This window comes from Gekko japonicus, unplaced genomic scaffold (assembly GCF_001447785.1).
Source record: "Gekko japonicus isolate JY-2015 unplaced genomic scaffold, Gekko_japonicus_V1.1 scaffold355, whole genome shotgun sequence".
In the NCBI taxonomy this organism is placed as follows: domain Eukaryota; kingdom Metazoa; phylum Chordata; class Lepidosauria; order Squamata; family Gekkonidae; genus Gekko; species Gekko japonicus.
This window is the reverse complement of record NW_015167066.1, coordinates 514,760-535,924: the sequence shown is the minus strand read 5'-3', so window position 1 is coordinate 535,924 and position 21,165 is coordinate 514,760. Positions and strand designations below refer to the sequence as shown.

Sequence of the window (21,165 nt, the reverse complement as noted above, 5' to 3'; positions counted from 1 at the left end):
AGGAGGGGTGGGACCTCAGACAGGTACAATGCCATAGACTCTACCCTCCAAACCAGCCATTTCCTCCTGGGGAACCATTTTTGCCAATCTCCAGGGGATGGCTGGAGATCACTCAGAATTACAACTGCTCTTCAGATGGTAGAGATCAGTTCCCCTGGAGAAAACGGTAAGCTCTGTGTCATTATACCCTGCTGAGGTCACCACAGCAAATTGACGCTGATTGCCCAAGGCTAGGGCACCTGCCCAGAGCTTCTTTCTAGAGTTCGTTGTATTTATTTCCACAGCAGGCCTTATTCCTAGTATTTTATAATGCAATGAGATTACATCCCAAGTCTCTCTTCTGACATGATTGTGACTAGGGCCATCTTGTTTAGATGAATAATCCCGCTGAAATCAATAGGAATTAGTTGAATAAAATCAGATTATTTGGACAAATTTTGTGGCCTGCAGCCAAACTGTGACATTTTGTGGGTGCTGTATTCTATCAACTGGAATTAAATGTGTGATTGGCAGTGCAATCCTAAAAACCCATTGACTTCAGTAGACGTAGAACAGTGTATCCCTGTTTAGGATTGTACTGTAAACCTCAGTCTTTTGTGGTGTGGAACTATTATTTATGTACTACATTTATATCTTGCTGTTTCTTCGGGGGTGGTATGCATTATGATTGTTCAGTTTTTATCCTTGCCTAAGCCTTACAAGGCGCTGCAGTGGCTCAAGTAGTTAAGACACTGAACTGCAGGCTGTGGAAGGTTGGTAGTTCAGCAGTTTGAGACCCGAGTGTGCCGCATGACGGAGTGAGTTTCCATCTCTAGTTCCAGTTCCTGCTAACCTAGCAGTTCGAAAGCAAGAAATTGCAAGTAGATAAATAGGTACCACTTCAGTGGGAAGGTAACAGAGTTCAGTGCGCCTTGGTGTTTAGTCATGCCGGCCACATGACCACGGAAATGTCTTCAGACAGCGCTGGCTCTTCGGCTTTGAAACGGAGATGAGCACCACAACCCTAGAGTCGGACTCGACTGGCTTTCGAGCAAGGGAACCTTTACCTTTAAGCCTTACAAGGTTAAACTAAGTTGGTCACGTACTCCGTTTGAGTTACCCACTGAGCTTCATACTTGAGTGGGGAATGTCATTTGCAGAATCTTTGTAATCATGTGTGGGGGATGAGGTTCTGTATCTCCCTAGATTCCAGGAAGGATTCTGCTGTCTGTCTAAAGATACAGTGTTGTCTCCAAAATTCTCGACAGAACCCTGTATTTCTTAGAGAATCTCATTTGAACCTTGGACACACCAGGGGAAAGTGTGTGTGTGCATGCATGCACTGGCATTTATTTAACTTATTAGACATTTATACCTTGCTTTGGTCCCCATTGGGGACTCAAAAGGGTATACAACACTGTTTATCCCCTCCTCGGTTTCAGACTCAAACAACCAGCTGCTACGAGGTAGGATAGGCTGAAAGCGAATGACTGGCCCAAGTCCACCTGCCAAGCTTCCGTGACAAAGTGGGGATTCTAACATGGATCTCCCAGATTTTAGTCCAGCACTGTAGCCATTCCATCTTGCTGGATCCATGAAATGCTGCTTCTGATTGACTGGGGGCCTTTAGGTGCTGCATGGGGGGTGGGGTAATTGAAGGTATACAATGGAATTGGAGAAAATCAGCCCCACCTCCCATTTTCCATTAGCAGAAATCTACTGCTGGATCCAATCCTATGCATACAAATATGCTGCCAATAAGCCAGGAGCTTTCACTCTGAAAACGTAAGAGCTGCTCACAGTAAAAGCAAAGTAGTCCTGCAGTGACTGAGGGAAGGCTGACCTGTCTGCATACTTTGACTTGCATATTTTAGGCACAGGATCTTTGGGTGCTTATAAACCAACCATTGTACACTACTATAATCACAGTCATTTAACAGAGGCCAATACAAGGTACCTGAAAAAGAAATAAACTGAAGGCGCAAATAATTTTTACAGATTAATTGTGAGCATAGATGTTCCTGGCTCCTCACAGCATGGAGCAGAGTTCTTTATGACTTAGGTTAGTATCATATAAATGTTTGATATGATTTGTGGGGCTGTCAGAATGAGAACGATGCAGTATGAGAGAGTGCTGGCATAAAGAAGGAATTAACTGGTGGATTAAATCTCTTGAGAGGCATTTTGGCACGGTCAAAGAGATGATAAAAATCAGTAGCGTTAGAATTTAATTTTGTTTGGTAATTCATCATTTTGGTGATGGATTATGATGAAATAGAATGCAATTTCATTAAGAGTGCTTACCAATTATAGCATTTTAAAACATTTTTAATGCATCAGTAAGGTACTGAGTGTGGCTTTAGGGCTTGGTAATGAGATACAGAGCCTTTCACCTTTAGGTCACAGGTTCAAATGTGCCTCAGGTTAGAAATGGCTAAAAGCTGTTGCCACCTGACAGCTGTTCAAGTGCCTGGGAAATAATATGGTGGCGTTAATGCAACCTTTTGTGGGCAGGTGTCCACATCACATCACTCTTTGTGCTCATTGTGTGTGTGTGTGTGGGGGGGAGGATTTAACAACCAGTCTTCCTTTTGAGATGTTACAGTAATATCATGAGCCAATATCTGATGGCTGGAGAGGCCCATTTCAGATAAACATGACCACCCAATTATCGTGCAATGATCCATTACTTCTGGATTTGCAGAGTGATCTTGTACAGAGTTACTCAAGTAAGCTTTTAATTCAATTAGAAATTGATCTGTATGATCTCCTAATTGTAGATAATTTTGATGCAATTGTTTCTGTTATGCATGAGCAGAGTTTTCCAATACAATTAACTGCTGGTAGACACAGTTGCTTCTTATAATATTTTGTGTGACGTATTGGCCCTCCTGTCTTACCATACTAGAAGGGGATGGAATTCAACCTCTTAGCAAGAACAGTTCTTTCATCTTCCAGTTCAGTTGGTAGTACCTAGTTCCATTCAAGGTTTCTTCTACCGTACTTTAATGGTTTCAATAAAAGTACCTGCTGGTTATATACACTCTGTGTGTCCTCTTCATGACGCTTCATATTTTGATGAGGATAGGATCCTTCGGAGGCACACTAGTCTTCTTGGCTTGGACTGGTTTGAGCCCAGTGAGTATAACATTCACAGGCATCCACCACACCAGTGGGTCAATATTTGACAACAGGGTCACCAGTCTTTCTTTGCTGAGAGACTTTGGGGGGTGTAGGGGTCTTCCAGTTTCATTGGTCCTGGCACCTGCCATTGGTTCTCATCTGGATGAAACCTGGTTGTGTCCCATTTGCACTAATGTTGAATTTAGCTCTAATGGACATTTCCCTATAAAATGATCAATGCCACATTCGACCCGTGAGACACAAATTACCTCTAAAATGAAAGCCTATACCCAGAATTAAACTTTGTTAGTCTTAAAGGTGCCACTGGACTCAAACTTTGTTCTACAAATGAAACGTAAATGTTCTGCAACCGGATCTATATTCAATTCCCGAAGTGCTATCAGGAGGGAGAGTCTTTGCTGAATTGGACGTGTTAGAGACCTATCAGCAGCTTTCTGTGGATAACATTGCAGCTGATGCCCAGATAATGACCACTCGTGCCTTTTGAGTGGTCCCTGGCAATTTCCAGAGCTTCATAGGAGACATCTGTAAAGCAGTTCCTGGCAAGGTAACATGTTGTCTGGGTTCAGACCTCCTGCCCCCACACTTACCTCCATGGAGACAGAGGCCTCCGGCCTGTGCCAAGGAAATTGCCCAGGGAGGGCTGCAGAAGCCCAATGTGGTGATGCAGAAGCAGCTTTCCAGCTTGCCACGATGCCCAGAAATGCCATGCAGGCCAGGGGCTGGCCAGCAGCCAACCCCCAGGGGCCAGCAACAGAGCACAAGGCAACAAGGGTGGAAGAAGAGCAGCAGAACCCACCACAAGGATGACCCTTTTCTCATCTGTTGTGAGAGTCAGGAAGGCTTCTTTGGAAAGGTGAAGCAGGAAACAGGTTGCAGTGACTTCCTTAGGCCAGCAGGGGCTGAGGAGAAGCCTCATAAGGCTTCCCATAGGGAGGGGGAGAAAAAACGGGCTCCCAGGCAAACAGCTGTGATTGGGCCTAGGATCTGCCACTCCCATAGGCCCCATCTTTCAGGACAGAGGGAGTGTGTGAGGCCAGAGTTGTCACATCCCCAGACAGTTCTTTAAAAGGTGCATCTTGGGAGAACCAGGGAGGAAGAGCCAGATCTCACCTAAGACAACTAGAGAGAGGTTACTGGCAGGAGAGGGGAGAGGTGCTGTAAACCCTCCCCCTGCCTTTCCTGAGGTACTTACCATGGGACAAGCCCTACTAAAGGAACCAAGGAGAAGGAGACAGACAGCCCTGGACTCCAGCCCAGTGCCAGAGTTTGACACATATTATGTCCTTATTGCTAGTGAATCTTTTAAGGAGCTTGCAACATAGGCACAAGAAGTCCTGCACCAGTTTGCCAAAGACAATTTCTCTGAGTTAAGCATGAAAATAATGTATCTAGTGTCAACTAGATTGAATTCCTTGAGTATCTCATAGATGTGAATGGCATTTGCTCTACCCTAGTGAAGCTGAAACCAATTCACCATGACCATGGGCCAAGCATAAACTTCAAACTTTCTTGGGACTCCTGGACTTTTATCTTTTGGTTAAACAGACCAACTGACTGTGAAGAATGAACAGTGAACAATAAGACTTGGTGGTGAGCGGAATGGCCCATTATGACAAAAAAGTCACTGGAAAAAAGTTTCCCCATATGTTGTTGTTGTTGTTCTGAGTCACCAACTTAATGACTTTTATGAGTCTCCCATCACAAGACCCTCCCCCAGTTGCATTCTCATTAAGAACAATGACTCCAACAGAATGAACTACACTCAAATCAGTAAGGAGGTGTTTGCCATTTGCTTATGAGTTAATTTATTCTGAAATGGTTATACTATGTGTTTCCTTTGTGGTTCAAGACATCTTACAATTTGAATTTTAAAATTACACAAGTACATAAAACCCTGATTAATCCCCTTTCCCTGCCAAGTGAAACAGCTGTAGTTGGTCTTTCATTATGACTGGCCCTTCATTATTGCCTCTATCAACAAGCCATTGTTGGGACTGTTTTCCTTTACCCAATAAACACCCCAGATATTGTCTTAGGGTTACCAGCTTTGGGCTGGGAAATACCTGGATATCTTGGAGGTGGCGCCTGAGGAGGGCAGGGTTTCAGGAGATGTGGGACCTTCCAAAGCAGCCATTTTCTCCAGGTGAACTGGTATGTATTGCCTGAAGATCAGTTGTAATAGTGGGAGGTCTCCAGCCATTGCCTGGAGATTAGTAACCCTGTATTATCTCCACACATGTGTCATCTTCTTGAATGTAAATGATTATGTATAACAGACAAGGGGATTGTCCATGCTCAAGCCATCTTCCTCTCACATCCACTGAAACTGATTAACTCCTTCCTTTGGAGGTCCTACTGTCGGACTAGTTACTGAGAAGAAGAAGAAGAAGAAGAAGAGATTGGATTTATACCCCACCCTTCACTACCCAAAGGAGTCTCAGAGCGGCTTACAAACTCCTTTCCCTTCCCCTCCCCACAACAGACACCCTGTGAGGTGGGTGGGGCTGAGAGAGCTCTGAGAGAAACTGCTCTTTTTCAAGAACAGCTCTTATCAGAACTACGGCTTGCCCAAGGTCATCCAGCCAGGTGCAAGTGGAGGAGTGGGGAATCAAACCCGGTTCTCCCAGATTAGAGTCCGCGCACTTAACCACTACACCATGTGAGCCACCATATGACTGATATTGCTAGCCAGGGACCTTATTCTTGCCTCAGCTGGATGTGGAGAAACTAGCTATTAGGGAAGTTTAAGGAGAAATCCAGGGTACACATGAATTATCATTGTATAAGATTTGTCTCCTTTGGAGCAATGGTCATACTGCCTTGAGACATTGTGTGTTTGAGTATATAGAAGAAGAAGAGATTAGATTTATACCCCACCCTTCACTACCTGGAGAAGTTTTAGAGCGGCTTACAATCCCTTTCCCTTCCTCTCCCCACAACAGACACACTGTGAGGTAGATGGGGCTGAGAGAGCTCTTTCAAGAACTGCTCTGAGAGATCTGTGACTGATGTAAGGTCACACCAGCGGCTGCATGTGGAGGAGTGAGGAATCAAACCTGGTTCTCCCAGATTAGAGTCCACACTCCTAACCAAAGCTCCCTCTAAACTGTGGAGTCCTGTGAGCAAAAATGCTACTTTGTGAGCTACTGGCATTAAAATTGTGAATGAGCAATTTGGCTACTGCATAAGTTAGTTTCCTTGGGAGCCATCCTTCCTGAGCTAAGACAAAAATGTGTGAGCCGGAGGCTAAAAAACAGTGAGCTAGCTCCCACTCAGCTTAGAGTGAACACTGCTCCTAATCACTACACCAAACTGGCTCTCATATATATATCGGATACCTTGTGATAGTGCAGATGAAATTTCTTGCTTACAGCTAGGTGTGGTAGCCAAAATAGAAACTGATGTTGAAGATAATCAGAACATACAAGGTAGTTTACGGTGGATAGCCAGTTTGGTCTGCAGTAAAGAAGCAAGACTGGAGTTGAATAGCACCTTAAAAGACTAACAGGATTTGCCAGAGTATAAGCTTTCAAGAGTCAAAGCTGCCCTCATCAGAATGTATAGGATTGTCAAGCCCCACTGCATCCAGTGAAAGGAGTCAACAAAAAAATCAATGGTCAAGAATTCCTGTTGACTGCAGGCCAGGGACGGACCTTATTGATTGTAACTGAACCATATCCCCGAAGGCTTAGAAGTGATTCCTGCTTCATCAGTTATATCTCAAGTTGTTATCAGAGCCTTATGCTGACTCTCCATAAGACATGGACCACAGAATGTTATCATTTCAGACACTGGAGTGTGGTTCACAGAAGAATTTCACATGTCTTAAGAGTGGCCTGTTCTTCATCATATCCATCCCCTTTCATCCAGCAACAAATGACCAGGTCAGAACAACAAAGGAACATTAAAGCAGGTTGCTGATGGTGATTGGGAGTGTTGTCTTGCTAGTTTCCACACAATGTACTGCTATAGGCAGATGTCCTGCTGTACTGTTAGTGACTCAGTAACTGACAACTTTCCTATAATGTGTGTACATTGATCTGTCTAAGGACTGACCAAAGAATACTGATAGTGACGCAGTTGCAAAGATCCCTGCCTCGATTTGCCCCAGGTGACCTTGGGAACTATGGATCTGGCTCTACATAGATACCTGCTTCTATGACCCAAGAACATGGCCCTTGTTCTACCAGACTGAGATACCAGATGACCAGTTGCTACAATGACATATGGATCAGAAGAGGAGGCATATACCCGGCTCATCAAAAAGCTGCAGTGATGCTCAAATAGCAAGCACTGTTTAGCCAGGGACCATCCAGGAACCCAGCCAAGTACCTATTGAAGTAGAGCTGGACATTAGCCAAACAAAGCCAGAGCTTTTTGAAGCATGAAGTGTCACTCTTTCAACTCCAATGCATGATCTGGTTCACCTACCTCACACTAGAGCCTGTCCCCGCTGTTTTCAAAACTATGGGAGTTGGGGGAAAGTGTTCAGTGTATTGGCCCTTCGCTTTTGCTATGCAAGGGAGTTGTGGAATTCAGCCTCTTGGCAAGAATAGTTTCACTTTCCAATTCTACTTTAGTTTGAGGTTTCCTCCTGATTTATCTTTGGGTTCAGTTACTTGTTGGTTGGTACCATCTGTGTGGTCTTTTCTTCATAATACTTCCATTAGTTTATTTATTAAAATATTTGTATCCTGCTTTTTTACCCAGTAAGGGCTCTTTGGATGATTTTTTCACAGGCCGGAGCATTTGAGGTATTGTCTCATTTTACTAATTCCAAATAATTAATGTCTTAATGGTATGAATAATTAATGGTACAGACACAGCACAGAAATTACAATGGTATTTATTGTCACAATTCTGAAGAAAGAAAGCTTGGATCCAAGAGTTCACTTTCTGTCACATTTCTATACTCTCTCTCCAAAGACCTTAGTGCATCATACATGGTCTTCCCTCATACTATCTCCACAACAATTCTGTGAGGTAGATTAGACTGAGAGACTGACTGGTCCAAGGCTACCCAGTGATTTAATGGCAGAGTGGGAATTTGAACAGTGAGTGAGTCCCCAGTCCCTGACCAATACACCAACCACTATACCACCCCAGCTCTCTGACTGGCTAAGAATAAGTGGATATGGCAAGTTTTTGTGCATAGTGGTGACAGTGAATATTGCTCTTGCTGCTATGTTGTCAATATCAGGCCTCAAAAGGATGTCAGGCTAGGCTATAATCAATGTAATATTCAAGATCAAGACTTGGTACATCAGCAAGACACTTTGGAGATGTCTGTTTATCTCCTTCCTGTGCTGTTGCAATGAAGAAGAAAGTGTTTGAAGCAGGCTGTGTTTCACTTAGCCCCAGAGGTCATTTCGGGGGGGAACGCGGGGGACGCAGTTCCCCCGGGTGAGGTGCAGGGGGCGGGGCACATGACGAAGTCCCGCCCCCTGCTTCCGGCCACCCCGCTTCCGGCCCTCATTCAGCCAGGAGGAGGCAGGAGAAGAGGGAGGGTAAGTTGCTTCCTCCCCGCCTCTCCCCACCCCTGCCTGCCTGGGGCCAGGGAGGGCCTTGGCGGGGCTTCCTCACACTCCCGCTGGCCTTGCAGGTCCACCGCCGGGCCCCTGATGTCAGGGGGTATGGCATATGCTAATGAGTTATGCTAATGAGTCTCCCTAGCTCTTTTTCTACGAAATGACCCCTGCTTAGCCCTGTGCTGAAGACAGAGTGATGTGATCACTTGGCACGTGGTGGTCTCCAGAAAAGAACTTGAAATCCTTTTGCGTGTTGCCTGCCAGCCGGTCTCTCTACCTACCAATAGGAGCAATAGGGGGGTCATCATACTTAGGCTTGCACTTTTAATATGCCCCTACTATCACACGCAAAAGCCAGATCCTGCATGTGGCTGTGCCTACATACAACTATCTCGCCACAATGTGCATAGCAGTTTCCAGCAATTTGCTCTTAGACATGTGAATTAGCCTTTTTAAAAAAATGCATATATCCATATTGTTAGGAAATTTGGGTGATATTGTTAGGATATCGTCAGGGCCTAAGCTGATATTTATATTGTGTATGGCCTTGTGAACTGTGCTGATGTACTTATGAAACTATTTGTTTATGGAATCCCCCAGCTATTTATTTTTAGAAAATGCTTCTATTTTGCAAAACTTCTTTTCAAGCTTTCATTGACTTTTTTTGAACAGTTAATTGCATTACGTGTGTATTGATTGTTAGTGTTTCATCTGGCTACTTATATGCATGTGTGTGCTCAAGCTGTTTCGACCTTTCCAGTAGGATTGAAAGGCAGGCTATATAATGAAATTGTAAGTAAAATCAATGCAGGGAATAATGTAAAGTAGAATGGGATGTCAACAGGTGGCTGTAGAGTTATCAGATTGTTCATGAATGGCTGAACACATTTTTATTACAAAGTTTCAAACAGTTGTTGAATACCTGTTAATTGATCTTTATTTTCATTTAATTCCTATCTATTTTTTGTTGTTATTACAAACTTATTGGTTTTGTGAAAGGAAAGAGTTCAGCTTTTAATATAATGCTGATTAGCTAAATTTGCCCTGTTAAGTAAAATTAATCTAGTTTGACAGTACCTTGAGTAAGAAACAATAATTTCTGTTGATACTAAACAGTATGAAGCTGTCTCTAGTTTTTCATAAGATTTGACCTTTGGCTGAAATTAGTGTTAAATTCCAGCAATTTCCAAAATAAAACGATGTGCAGATTTGAATATGTGATGGCAGTCCATGTATTTTACATGTCGAGATGTAGAATAATATTTTAAAATACACGTTTCAAGCTACAGTTCAAATGATAAAATAAAATGTCATCAGTTCTTATGCAAACAGAATTAAAAGCTTTGTTAAAATAGCTTGACAGTATTATCTGGTGATAATATGATTTTCATTTGAAACACACTATTTGAGATGGAATTTGAAATCAATGACGTGAATAACAATATTGTCTTACATTGATTTCTGTACACAAGACATAGTGTCTTTCTAATAACAAATGAAAGCACATTTTATTCAAGAACAAAATCTGTGATAACTAGAAGTATAGGTGTCACCCCTTCTGGTGTCAGTCAAAATTACATGGTTGGATTCAGTAGAATTCTGGCATTAATGTCTCAAAATATCAACAGTGTCTTTTCTTGTTAGGGATGGCGCTGTTGATTGATTTTACCCCAGTTAGAGGCTGTTTGTGTGTGTAACAGACTGAAAAAAACTGATCATGATCAATGCTCCCTCTAAGCTATGAAGTCTTGTGAGCAAAAATTCTACTTTTTGAGCTACTGGCGTTAAAGTTGTGAGTGAGGATTGGCTAATGCATAAGTTAGTTTGCTTTGGAGCCATCCTTCCTGAGCTAAGACAAAAATGTGTGAGCTGGAGGCTAAAAAACTGTAAGCTAACTCATACTAACTCAGCTTAGAGGGAACACTGAATTTATGATATTTTTCCCCTGTTGGGTTAATAATTTTGCTTTTCCAAGGAAGGGGTTTGCTTCTCTGATTTCTACTATGAGTAGAAGTTTCTGTAAACTGAAGGATTCCTGGTGTTCAAACTTCTTGTGAGCAGGAATACCTTTTGCTCTCTCTTCAAGCATGCAGAGAAAACTCATTTGCCAAAAAGGCATTAACTGACTTAAATAGGACAATTTGGAAGAAGTTATTCTCAGTATCTTCACAAATTGACCATTTCCAGGGTTATCTTGAAAAAGGTATGAGTGATTCATAAACTGGTATTAAAATCCAATGTGTGTATTATAGGCTTAATAGTAGGAACATGCAATAGAAACCCTCATCTTGGGACAAAGTTTGACTCCACTGGCACCCTTAAGACCAACAAAGTTTAATTCTGGGTATAAGCTTTTGTGAGCATGCACACTTAAGACAAACACAGCTACCCATCCAAAACCCTCATCTTGTGGCCTGGCAGGATTCATTGGGAAGTGCCACTTACATGAATTGGCACCTCCAAGTCTGTAGATATGGCTTCCAGCATGGTGAATGTTCATAAAAGGACAGCTGTGATTACACAAATGGCAGGGGCCTCAAGCCCCCCCCCTTGAAGTCACTGGCTCATATAGGCCACGTCTGCATATCATTTCTACCTATCCACTAGTGACTTCTCAGGCTTCAGGATGTGATTATGTGGGGAGGGGAGGTCTGCTGCAAATATTAAATGGGCCACAAATGTCCCAGTGAGCTTCTTTGAACATGTGACATTAAAAAGGCACAATTGAGCTTCATATGTTGTTTGTACTATGTGTAAATGTTCAGTGAGGAATAGAACATGGAAGAGGAATTAAGCATGCATTTTTTACACAAGCTGACTTTACATTTGTGTTATAAGTACAAAGCACTTCTAAAAAGTGCTCTCTGTCTTTGTGACTGGTACATTAATGTGTCTTGGGCTATGGAAAAGAAAAGCTGACGCTTTCTTCAACTCATTCTTTGTAATGGAATAAATCACTAATATTTCCAGTAAAGGAATGGTGTGTGTAGCATGGTTATATAGCATATGATATGATATGTAAGCCAAGAATTTATAGAATATTTGATAGTTATGTCCTGCCGTTTGAAATCATGGGCGTGGATGCCATGTGCACTTTCACAGGTGCATGGAGGATGCCACTGGTTGTACCCCTTCATCTCCAGTATCCTGCAGTGCATGATCTTCTGGAAGGTTTCCTGATCCTTAGGTGTGAATTTTCAAGAGGTGGGAAGGGACTGCAGAAAGAAGAAAGGAAGGGTGGGGAAGCCCCGGTGTAAGTCTAGAACAGTGTGCATGGTTCTTTGAATCCAAGCCTTTGTGACATGGGCAGCCCCATTTTAAGAACCTAGTATTGGTAGCATGTCAATGTTAGTATGGCATCACTGCTGCTAATCAGGATTCTATTACAAATTATTACAATTCCTTGATGCTGCCCAGTTCTGTGCTGGTGTAGTAATTATACTAGTCTCCAGTCTATCTTTGAGATACATCAGTACATCTCTGAGATACACTGGTGTAGCCCTTTCAATTGAGGTATTAGAAAGGTTGTTAAAACTCTTTTGGAATATAACTCAATTCCTTACTGTTTTCAGTTTGTTTTTCATTCTTCTACTAGTTGAGTTTCCTTAGTCCAAGCTGCACTAGTATTTCATTTCCTCCTCTTTAGCATTTCTTGGGACAAATGGCCTTACCGTGTTTCTTGCTCTTTTAAGACTTAGTTTGCATAGGAATCCTTATTTTTGTACATAGTAATACACTGGAGTTCTAGTCTAGTTGATTGCTTCTATGCTGCAGATTCTGTTCCTCTGAAACTGCATGTTGTTATATGACCCTAACTTAGCAGTATTTTTATGTTTTAACTAGCAGCAGCAAGACACACTAATGCTCATTTACTTTTCCCCTCCTACCCCTTTTTTATGGAAGATAAACATTTCCCCTTCTGCCATTGCCAAATTATTTAGGAGAAGAGTGTAAATTGAAGCCATTTATCTTGAAATATGCCGTTGCAGCAGACTGTTTATACAAGTGTAAGAAATTGTAACATAGAAATATTTGGTCTGGTCTGTAAGGAAAAGGTTTCTTTCTTCCTTTCTTTAATAAACTTTGTACATGTGGAAATATTGGTATGATATGGAAAGAGCATGTGAGTAACAAGAATCAATTTAAGATGCATGTGCTGTGTTTGTGGACTTGGAACAATGATTTTTTAAAAAAGTACAGTAAAGGTAATGTATATCTTTGCTGGTCTGTTGATGAAATTAGCTCACTAGAAGGTCGCTTCAGCTTTAAGCTGGCTACAGAACATTCCATGCATATGGGAAAGTTTATTGGTGGCCTGTGAGCTCTTAGAATGTGAATCCAGAGTAAGTTATTGTTGGCTGATCCCAAGTTGTAAATATTTGTCTGTCAGTTGGTGGACGAGTGAGTCGGGAGTTAAGTTACACGCGCCAGAAGATTGGAGAAGAGGCTATGTTTAATCCCCAACTCATGATTCAGACACCACAAGAAGATGGTGCTAATGTACTAACAACAGAAGCACTCAGACAGCACCTTGATTCTGCACTTCAAGCCAGCAGGGTACATGTGTATATGTACAACAGGTAAGATGGGATGGGTGTAGTGGAAAACTGCTTTATTATTATTAGTAGTAGTAGTAGTAGTAGTAGTAGTATCATCATTATCATTACCATTATTATTATCATTATTATTTCCCAAGCTAAGATTAACCTGGGACATCTCAGGAAGTGTTAACAATCAGATACAAATGTATGTTGTACTTCTACTTTTTAATATTTCCACTGAAATTCCAGAAATAGAACTCATGTATGTGAGGTACGTGAGCTTCAGATGCACACACATCTTGCATAGCTTTTCTGTGCAAGTTTTCTTTCTGATGCTATAGTAGAGGTACAATAAATGGAAATGCAGTTTTTTGCTACTTTTTTCATGGTCACACTAGTTTATCAAAAAAGCCAGTATCTCAACTCCAAAAAAGCCAAAGAAGGGGGTCACAGTGTGCAGATACATGCCAACAGACCAAAAACCACTGTGGTAAAATTAACAATGATACATTTAATAATTTTATAAGCATCGATTTGTGAAGCTATTAATCTTACAATATGGTAAAAGAATTCAGACATAGACAAAGCAAAGTCCAACATAATCATATCCTGATGAGCACACCGGTTTTTACACTCATTTCACCAATCTTCCTCATGAGTAAGAAGTCTTATAAAGTTGGAAGATGTCAACCTCTTGATTCAGCTTAGTTTCTTTTTTAAAACAGTATAGCTTCTTATTTGTTTTCTTCTTAGTCACATTCTCTTTCAGTTCCATTGCAAGTACTTGAAAGGAGCAAGCCAATTACTACATTTCTAGTTGTAGCAACCAGTCCAAATATTTTTTGTAGCAACAGGCCTACTTTGAATTGGCTGGCATTTGCTTTCTGTCTCACGCTGTTGGCTAGTAGCTCTCTATTAGGGAGTAGAATACTGAAATGCTCTTGGAGCAAATATACTTTATAGGTATTTTGCCCCTAAAATAGCAACTGGGATTGGAAATGGGTAGCCTGTTTAATGGACAGATTTGACCCAGAAACTTCCAGTTGCTAACTCTAATTAAAAATATTTAAAGACACAAAATATTTGAGAAAATAAAACATATCCTCCTATACAATATGTTAACTGTCATTTACTAGTTGACATAAAAGAAAACAGAATGTCTACCTTTGAACTTATAACTTTTTAAAAAAAATTTATGGTTTGGAATTTGTTGGACTGCAGATATATGTAAATATTGGCTTGTGGCAGGTTTTAACTCAGGACAATAGTATGATTTTGGATCTGCTCCTATAGCCTTTATTGTGTGTAATCCTGCAAGTTCAAAGAGTACATTCAAGATAAATAAGTGACAAAGTCTGACTAAATACATGACTAGAAATCAAAGCAGCAAGAAGCCCCTTTCATTCGTCCATTGGTAAGACAATGGCTCCTTGAATGATTGTCAGCATTATTGCACATGGCTTTCCAAAATCCACTGATGGTAGTATTTGGGAACTATGAGGGGCTGAAATGAAATAAGTTCTGTCATTTTTAAAATATATGAATGGATGGTCTCTGGACAAAGAAATTAATGTGTTAATTGAAAAAATAAGCCTAATTGGGACATTGTATCCAGCTGCAATTGCCAGTTAGCATATCAAAGTGCAGTATGGCACAAGTGGTAAATAAAAGGTGCATCAACCAAAAAACAGAGCCTAAAAATAGCATTCAAGATGATCCAAGCAGCAGGTTACAAAAAAGTTAATTTGGTTCCAAGATAAGTTAGGAAAACATACGATACAGTAACCTCGCTGAAGTTAGGCAGATCTGGGTCTAGCTAGTACCTGGATGGGAAAGTTCCCGGGACCTCTGTGTACATCACCCTGAATTCCATGAGGGGAAACAGCAACCCTGCCCCTTTTCCAGGAATCATTAGGCCCAGACATATGCAAAAATGGTGTTCACCGCTATTCCTGTGAACCTCAAGACCTGTTCTCAAAGTGTTAGGACTCAGCTACACAAGGTACTGGGAGTGCAGAGAGGCTGTAACCTGTGCAATTTTCCTGCCCTTACAGTGACCACATGGAGCTGCTGTTTGTCCAATCATATCAGTACCTATATGTTCACCATAACAAACAAATGCCATTTTTCCCCGGCTGTTGCATTATAGGACCCATATTATGTAGAATTTCAGAATTCCTTTCCTCTGTGCTCTGCAGTTTCCCCAAAACAAAGTCATTTACATGCAAATGGAAAATATATGTGTGCTCTGCAGTTTCCCCAAAACAAATTCATTTACATGCAAATGGAAAATATATGGTTTGATGTGTCTTTTTAAAAGTGTTGATGTTTACTTGCTTTTCTTTTTTCAGGCAATGGAAATTGGAACACTTATGTCATAAATCAGGGGAACTTATCACAGAAGCTGGTTATATGGACAAGGTAGAGACCATATGTTTCGTTTATGTCCCTTCCCCCATCCCCACCCTTTTTTCTGTCAATAACAATCTGTCTTGAGCTCTTGGTTTCCTAATTAGAATATATTTTTTCTATCTTTGACAGATCATAGAACATCTTTATCCTTGTTTAATTATCACACCTTTGGACTGCTTCTGGGATGGTGCAAAGTTACAGTCAGGGACTGCATATCTTCCGTAAGTACAGAGTTGTTGTTGTTATCTACAGTGTACATTATTTTAAGCTGTATGGTAGCACTTTACATGTTCTGATGCTGCCCTGGCAATAAACTATTAGACACGTGTGTGATACTTGCATGCACGTACGTGTTTATATTTCTGAAGGTTTCTCTTCCTCTTTATTTGTTGTCACAAAACTTTAGGGCTCACAGAGGCATTTGTAAGTCTCTGTCCTCAGTAATGGAGGTATCTAAAAGAAAAAACAACAGTAGCTCCAAATACTACTGTTGGCTTGCCAGCCATATGTAAAAGGAGTAGTATAGTTGTCAGCTACTGTAGTCATGTCAATAGCCACCAAAAGTAGGTGCTGGGCCAGATGTTGCTTTCTCCATCTGGTTGCATGGAAATGGTTGGACCATTCCACATGGAAGAACACTTGTAAGCATTTGAATTGGATGTAAATTTCATTTGTAACCTTGAGTATAATTTTGATCTAACTAAAAATCAAAGCAAGTTTAATATTGATATATAATCAGGATTTTAATTGGCTGTTTTCTACAATAGTCTTCTATGTGTTAAGTTACACAAATGATAGCATGAGAAAGCAAGCAAGCACATATATTTCTGAGAAAAAAGCCCAATTCTCAAATGTGTCCTGAAAAAAAATCACAGTCCTCTAATATGTGTCCTGAGTTTTGCTGTTGTGTCTGCTCTCTGACGGTTTGTGTATTACTCATGCTATCTCAGATTTTTACACGTCTGTGTACATGGATAGAAAGTAACTTTGCAAAGAATATATCATATTGTGTAAAAGAAAGCTGAAAATAAGAGACAGAAAAGAACTATTGCCTTCTAAGATAAAAATAGGCATACACTCTAAGAATGCTAGAAGTTGTCTGAATGTTCGTTCTCTACTTTGAATGTCTTGCAATGTAATAAATCTGTATCAAAACTGTTCCACCCCTTTTTATAATGATAGCTGTATTCACCTTTCGTGCTTGTCAATATTTTTTTAGAAAATAAGCATTGTTTTCTTTGTTCTTTAAATCCAAATGTGTTGAATAAAATAAATGTACTGACCACTTGACTTCTCTTTAGATGTAAGCAAATGAATTGTCGTACTAAATTGTTCAAAAAATCTCAGGGAGAAACTAATCCTTTGTTTATCAGATCATTCAGAGACATGAGGTATCCCTTTTGGGAGATTGTTATATGCACCATAATGTGTTCATCAAAGAGTTAATTTTTAATCAGTTTAGACATTTTGGTTAATTATGCAAGAATTAGCTTTTGTGTTTATTGTCTTTGCCCTGGTTTGTATGTCTCTGTAAAAGCAATTTGCAATGGCCATCTCTTAACCTTCAGCGTAGTGTTTTTTAGTTGGGGGAATAAGGAGGTTTGTGTTTTCTGGTTGGGAGAGTTTGAATAATGACTCAAGCCTGGTTAAGCAGATACAGTAGTCTGAACCACAAAATAAGGCAGCCAAAAGCCTTTATGGTCTATCAACATCACAGAATCAAAAGTGTGTGTGTGCAAGGGGGGGTGTATGGAAGAAGTGGCAAAGATACTCATGATAGTGGCAGCAGCAAGAGCCAAGGGTATGTGTCTTGATTTCCAAGCTCAAGGAATGTGTATAGCCCAGTTAGGGCTCAGTTGTGTTTAGAAACGTTTAAAGATCCAAACTGTATTGTGGTTATGTTAAAAGACTTGCTGTCACTAATATCACACTGTGAACTTGTCTCCTCCTTGGTTTCATGTGTCTGAAGGCCAGTACAATGTATATTTGTTGCTAGACTGATTATATTTTGTTTTTAAAAAACAAAACAAAACACATGTAATTAACATACCAATAATCACTTCCCTTTTAAAAAAACCCACTTATTTCAGATATTACATTTCTTGTATCCCTGACTGCGTGCAAAGGGACCTAGCCTTAGGCTTTCATGGATAAGAAATGTAATGTCTGAAAACAAGGCTTAAGATGCAACTTGGACGACCTTCTGGACCATCTTCAAAATAGAGTTTATCCAAAAAACTAACTATCCACTAAAACCATATAGCAAAATCTTTAAAATGTTTGCTCAAAAGTAAATTTGGTTACGTTCAATGAGGATTGCTCATGAGGAAGTGTGATTAGGATTATAGCCTTCAAATGAAATATTTGGGCTGGATTGTATGCAGGACATGTTTTGACTATGGATATGTACAGGAGAGGGGAGGAGGGGAGTGTTCACATGTTAGTGTGAAGGTTGTTAATGCTTTTTCATCATTATTTCCCTTTTTTTTTTACAGAGGAAAACTCCCTTTGCAGTGGACCAACTTTGACCCTTTGGAATTCTTAGAAGAGTTAAAGAAAATAAACTCCCAGGTAGATACCTGGGAAGAAATGCTGAACAAGGCTGAGGTTGGTCATGGGTATATGGACCGGCCTTGCCTGAATCCTGAAGATCCTGACTGTCCTACCACAGCCCCTAACAAAAATTCAACCAAAGTAAGTTGTTTATGAATGAACACAAATTTTGTAGAAATAATTAAATTTCATATGATAGCCTAAAAGCCTCCGTTCCCAGTAGTTACACATTGTTCAGTTTCTAAGTAATAAAGGACTGTCCTGGCCCCAAGCGAAGGAAATGGGGGAGCAGGTTTGGGATCCTTGCCGTTGCTAATACTTGTCAGTGCGTGGGTGTCCCGTTGGGTCAAGCCTCTAGAGGTGGGGTACCTGTTAGGATTCTGAAATGGGAGAGGTCAGCCACAGAGTATGGACTTTGCTCTACTCGTTGGGTGTTAGCACATAGTGCTCGCTCTGTGGTGCTATGTGCCCTCTCTGTGCTTCCCCACTACTAAAATGCCTTGCTGCTTGTTCTAAGTCTGTGCAGCAGGGAGCTCTGAGACAGAGTCCCACGCCATGTGCCCTAACAACTGAGTTGTAAGATGTCCCAGCTGTGGTTTTTGTAGGGTGGAGGGGGCTGCGATTGGGTGCTTGGGAGGGACTTGGCCACCCCGGGGAAGTGAGGTGATTGGTCAAGCCTGTAGTAGACATTATGAGCTCCTGTTGGCCAATGGGCATGGTTGCAGCAGTGGGGGAAGCACTTGATTTTTCGGTTTGATTGACACCTGGGCCACACAGTGTTTTTTGCTGGGGGCGTTCCAGGCTGAAAGGGCTCAGGGAGCCAACTAGCTCTGGCCACGCTCCTGAAACTGCCCACAACCACATCAGCACAGGGGCCTATGTCTCCGTTGTGCCATTGGGTGGCTGCTGCGAGCCTCCACCAGCACCTGAGAGCTACAGAGAGGTGCTGGGGGCTTGCACTGTTGTAACTGGCCCTTACGCTGGCCTATCTTGGAGATATGCTGGCTTATGGGTCAGTCTCCTCCCTGAGCGCTTTGAGGCCCCCCCTCCCTTAGGATTGCACTGTTAGTCTAATACTTGAAATCAGTTTAGCTGTGGTTTATTAGCCATCCAAGTCCCAGGCTTGTCACATTACCTTGCTTATTATGCCCTTCCAATAATTCAACATTTATATTTTTTACTCTGTTTTGAAAGGAACGATTTTAAGAGAGCTGGTTACATATTTTTTCATGCCGTCTGAAAAGTTTATTTTTCAGCAAATTTAAATCTTCACACACTTTTAAGAGCTCAGACTCCTGAAATCATTTAAGTATACCCTTAGATTTATATTATGTACAGTTTTTTAAAAAGCCAGATAGGACTTTCAGAAAATTCTCAGTTGTCTGACTAGACATCTGTAGCATAAGCATTTTCTGCACAGTTCGAATAGTGAACACCATGTTTGACAAAATAAAGTGTAAAATGGCTACATTAACTGAATCATGTAAGGATGGAATTATACTATATGATATTTCAAAGTGTTGTGTTCTGCAGGATATGAAAAGATCTGCATCCTGCACTTCTTTTACACTGCAGTAAGAATGAGGTTGGTTACTCTGTAGGGGGTTAACAAAGGAGCATACTTCTAGGGTAAGGATTTAGAGTCTGAAGCTTCAGAAAATAAGAATAGTTTCCTTCACTTGCTTTGCTCATGGCCCACCTATGTGATTATGCTGGGCTTTGTTGCTTTCCACTGCTTGAATATGTTCTGGCTTTCCGCTGCTTCCTAGACAATGTGGTGGGAACGTGGAGAAATCCACAGTTATTCCCAACTGCCAGATTTGATACTGGAAAGTGTGGTTTAACTGAGAGGGTTTTCTTGGCGTTTCCCTGTGTTCTCCATAGCTTGCTCCAGGAGCAGGTAATATATATCTTTCTAGGGACTGGCAAACTTGGTTTTCCTGGGTCCCCAAATTAATGTTGGTGCACCTTTAACTGGATTATCTTGCGGTTTCCTATAGTACTGTGGTTCCATAACCTCTTCATTTCTATTTTAGCCTCTTGATGTGGCCCTTGTTTTAGGTGGAGGATGCTATGGGTTGTCCAAAAAATACATGCATTGGCAGGAAGAACTGATTATTGGTGGTACGGTTAAAAATGGTACTGGGAAACTTGTCAGGTAAGTGTTCCAAGAATCATAATAAATTCTGGCCTGGTGCATCTTCTCTATTTACTTTTTATAAACTAGCTGCTATGAAAACCAGTGCCTCGTGTGAAGGGGAGGTTTTGTTGCACGTGGTAGGTTCCAACACAAGAAAGCATATTCCCTCAGCATTTCATCGTTTTCTTGAACAAGCAGTCTTGCTATATAGCATTTGAAAGTATTAGTTTCATGAGCTTTCTGTATTTGTAAAAAACAAAAACAAAACCACACACGGTTATTATGTTACTATGAAATGGTAACTCCACTAGACATAGTCAGCTGACATATGGCAAAAAAAATTGGGAAGGCAAACAAGTATTTCATCCTTGTATCTTACCTTGTGCATGGTATGGAAAAGCAAAAAACCATTGCTAGCTGACTCTTTAGGACACACATTCCTCAGAGTCTTCCCATTTGGCCACTTGGGTGCATTTGGGAAGTTTTAAGTGCTCATTGAAGCCATCTTCATTAGTGATGTGGTTAATTCCCCCCCTCCCGATTGTATCTGAAGGATAGAGCCCCCCCCCCAAGAAGGTGGCTATCCCTGCAATATGTAAATCAGGAAATAGTAACATCTCAAATTCCACAGCATCTGTACCTAGTCAGTTTTAGAGGCATTACCATCTTTTAAATTTCAGCTTCAGTATGTGCCAGTTATTTAGGTAGAATTGAAGACTGAAGATACAAACAGAGAAATCTGTCTTCTAAAGTCCGTCTAACCTGGTATTGTCTGTCTCAACCAGCAGCAGTAGTGATTACTAAGCTCCTTTTAAAGCATTCATTTGAGTGACCATGCAATGAGCATGGTTTCCTGAAGAATTTT

At 41.1% G+C, this 21,165-nt stretch overlaps 1 protein-coding gene across 1 annotated transcript in view; it reads left to right on the top strand.

Annotated features, from left to right (window-relative positions):
• PTCH1 (patched 1) overlaps positions 1-21,165 on the top strand; it is a 104,936-nt gene that overhangs the window by 25,304 nt on the left and 58,467 nt on the right. The window contains exons 3-7 of the mRNA XM_015412665.1: positions 13,045-13,234; positions 15,547-15,616; positions 15,737-15,828; positions 18,103-18,301; positions 20,197-20,318. Coding sequence (XP_015268151.1) covers positions 13,045-13,234; positions 15,547-15,616; positions 15,737-15,828; positions 18,103-18,301; positions 20,197-20,318 — 673 coding nt within the window. The remainder of the gene's footprint in view (positions 1-13,044; positions 13,235-15,546; positions 15,617-15,736; positions 15,829-18,102; positions 18,302-20,196; positions 20,319-21,165) is intronic.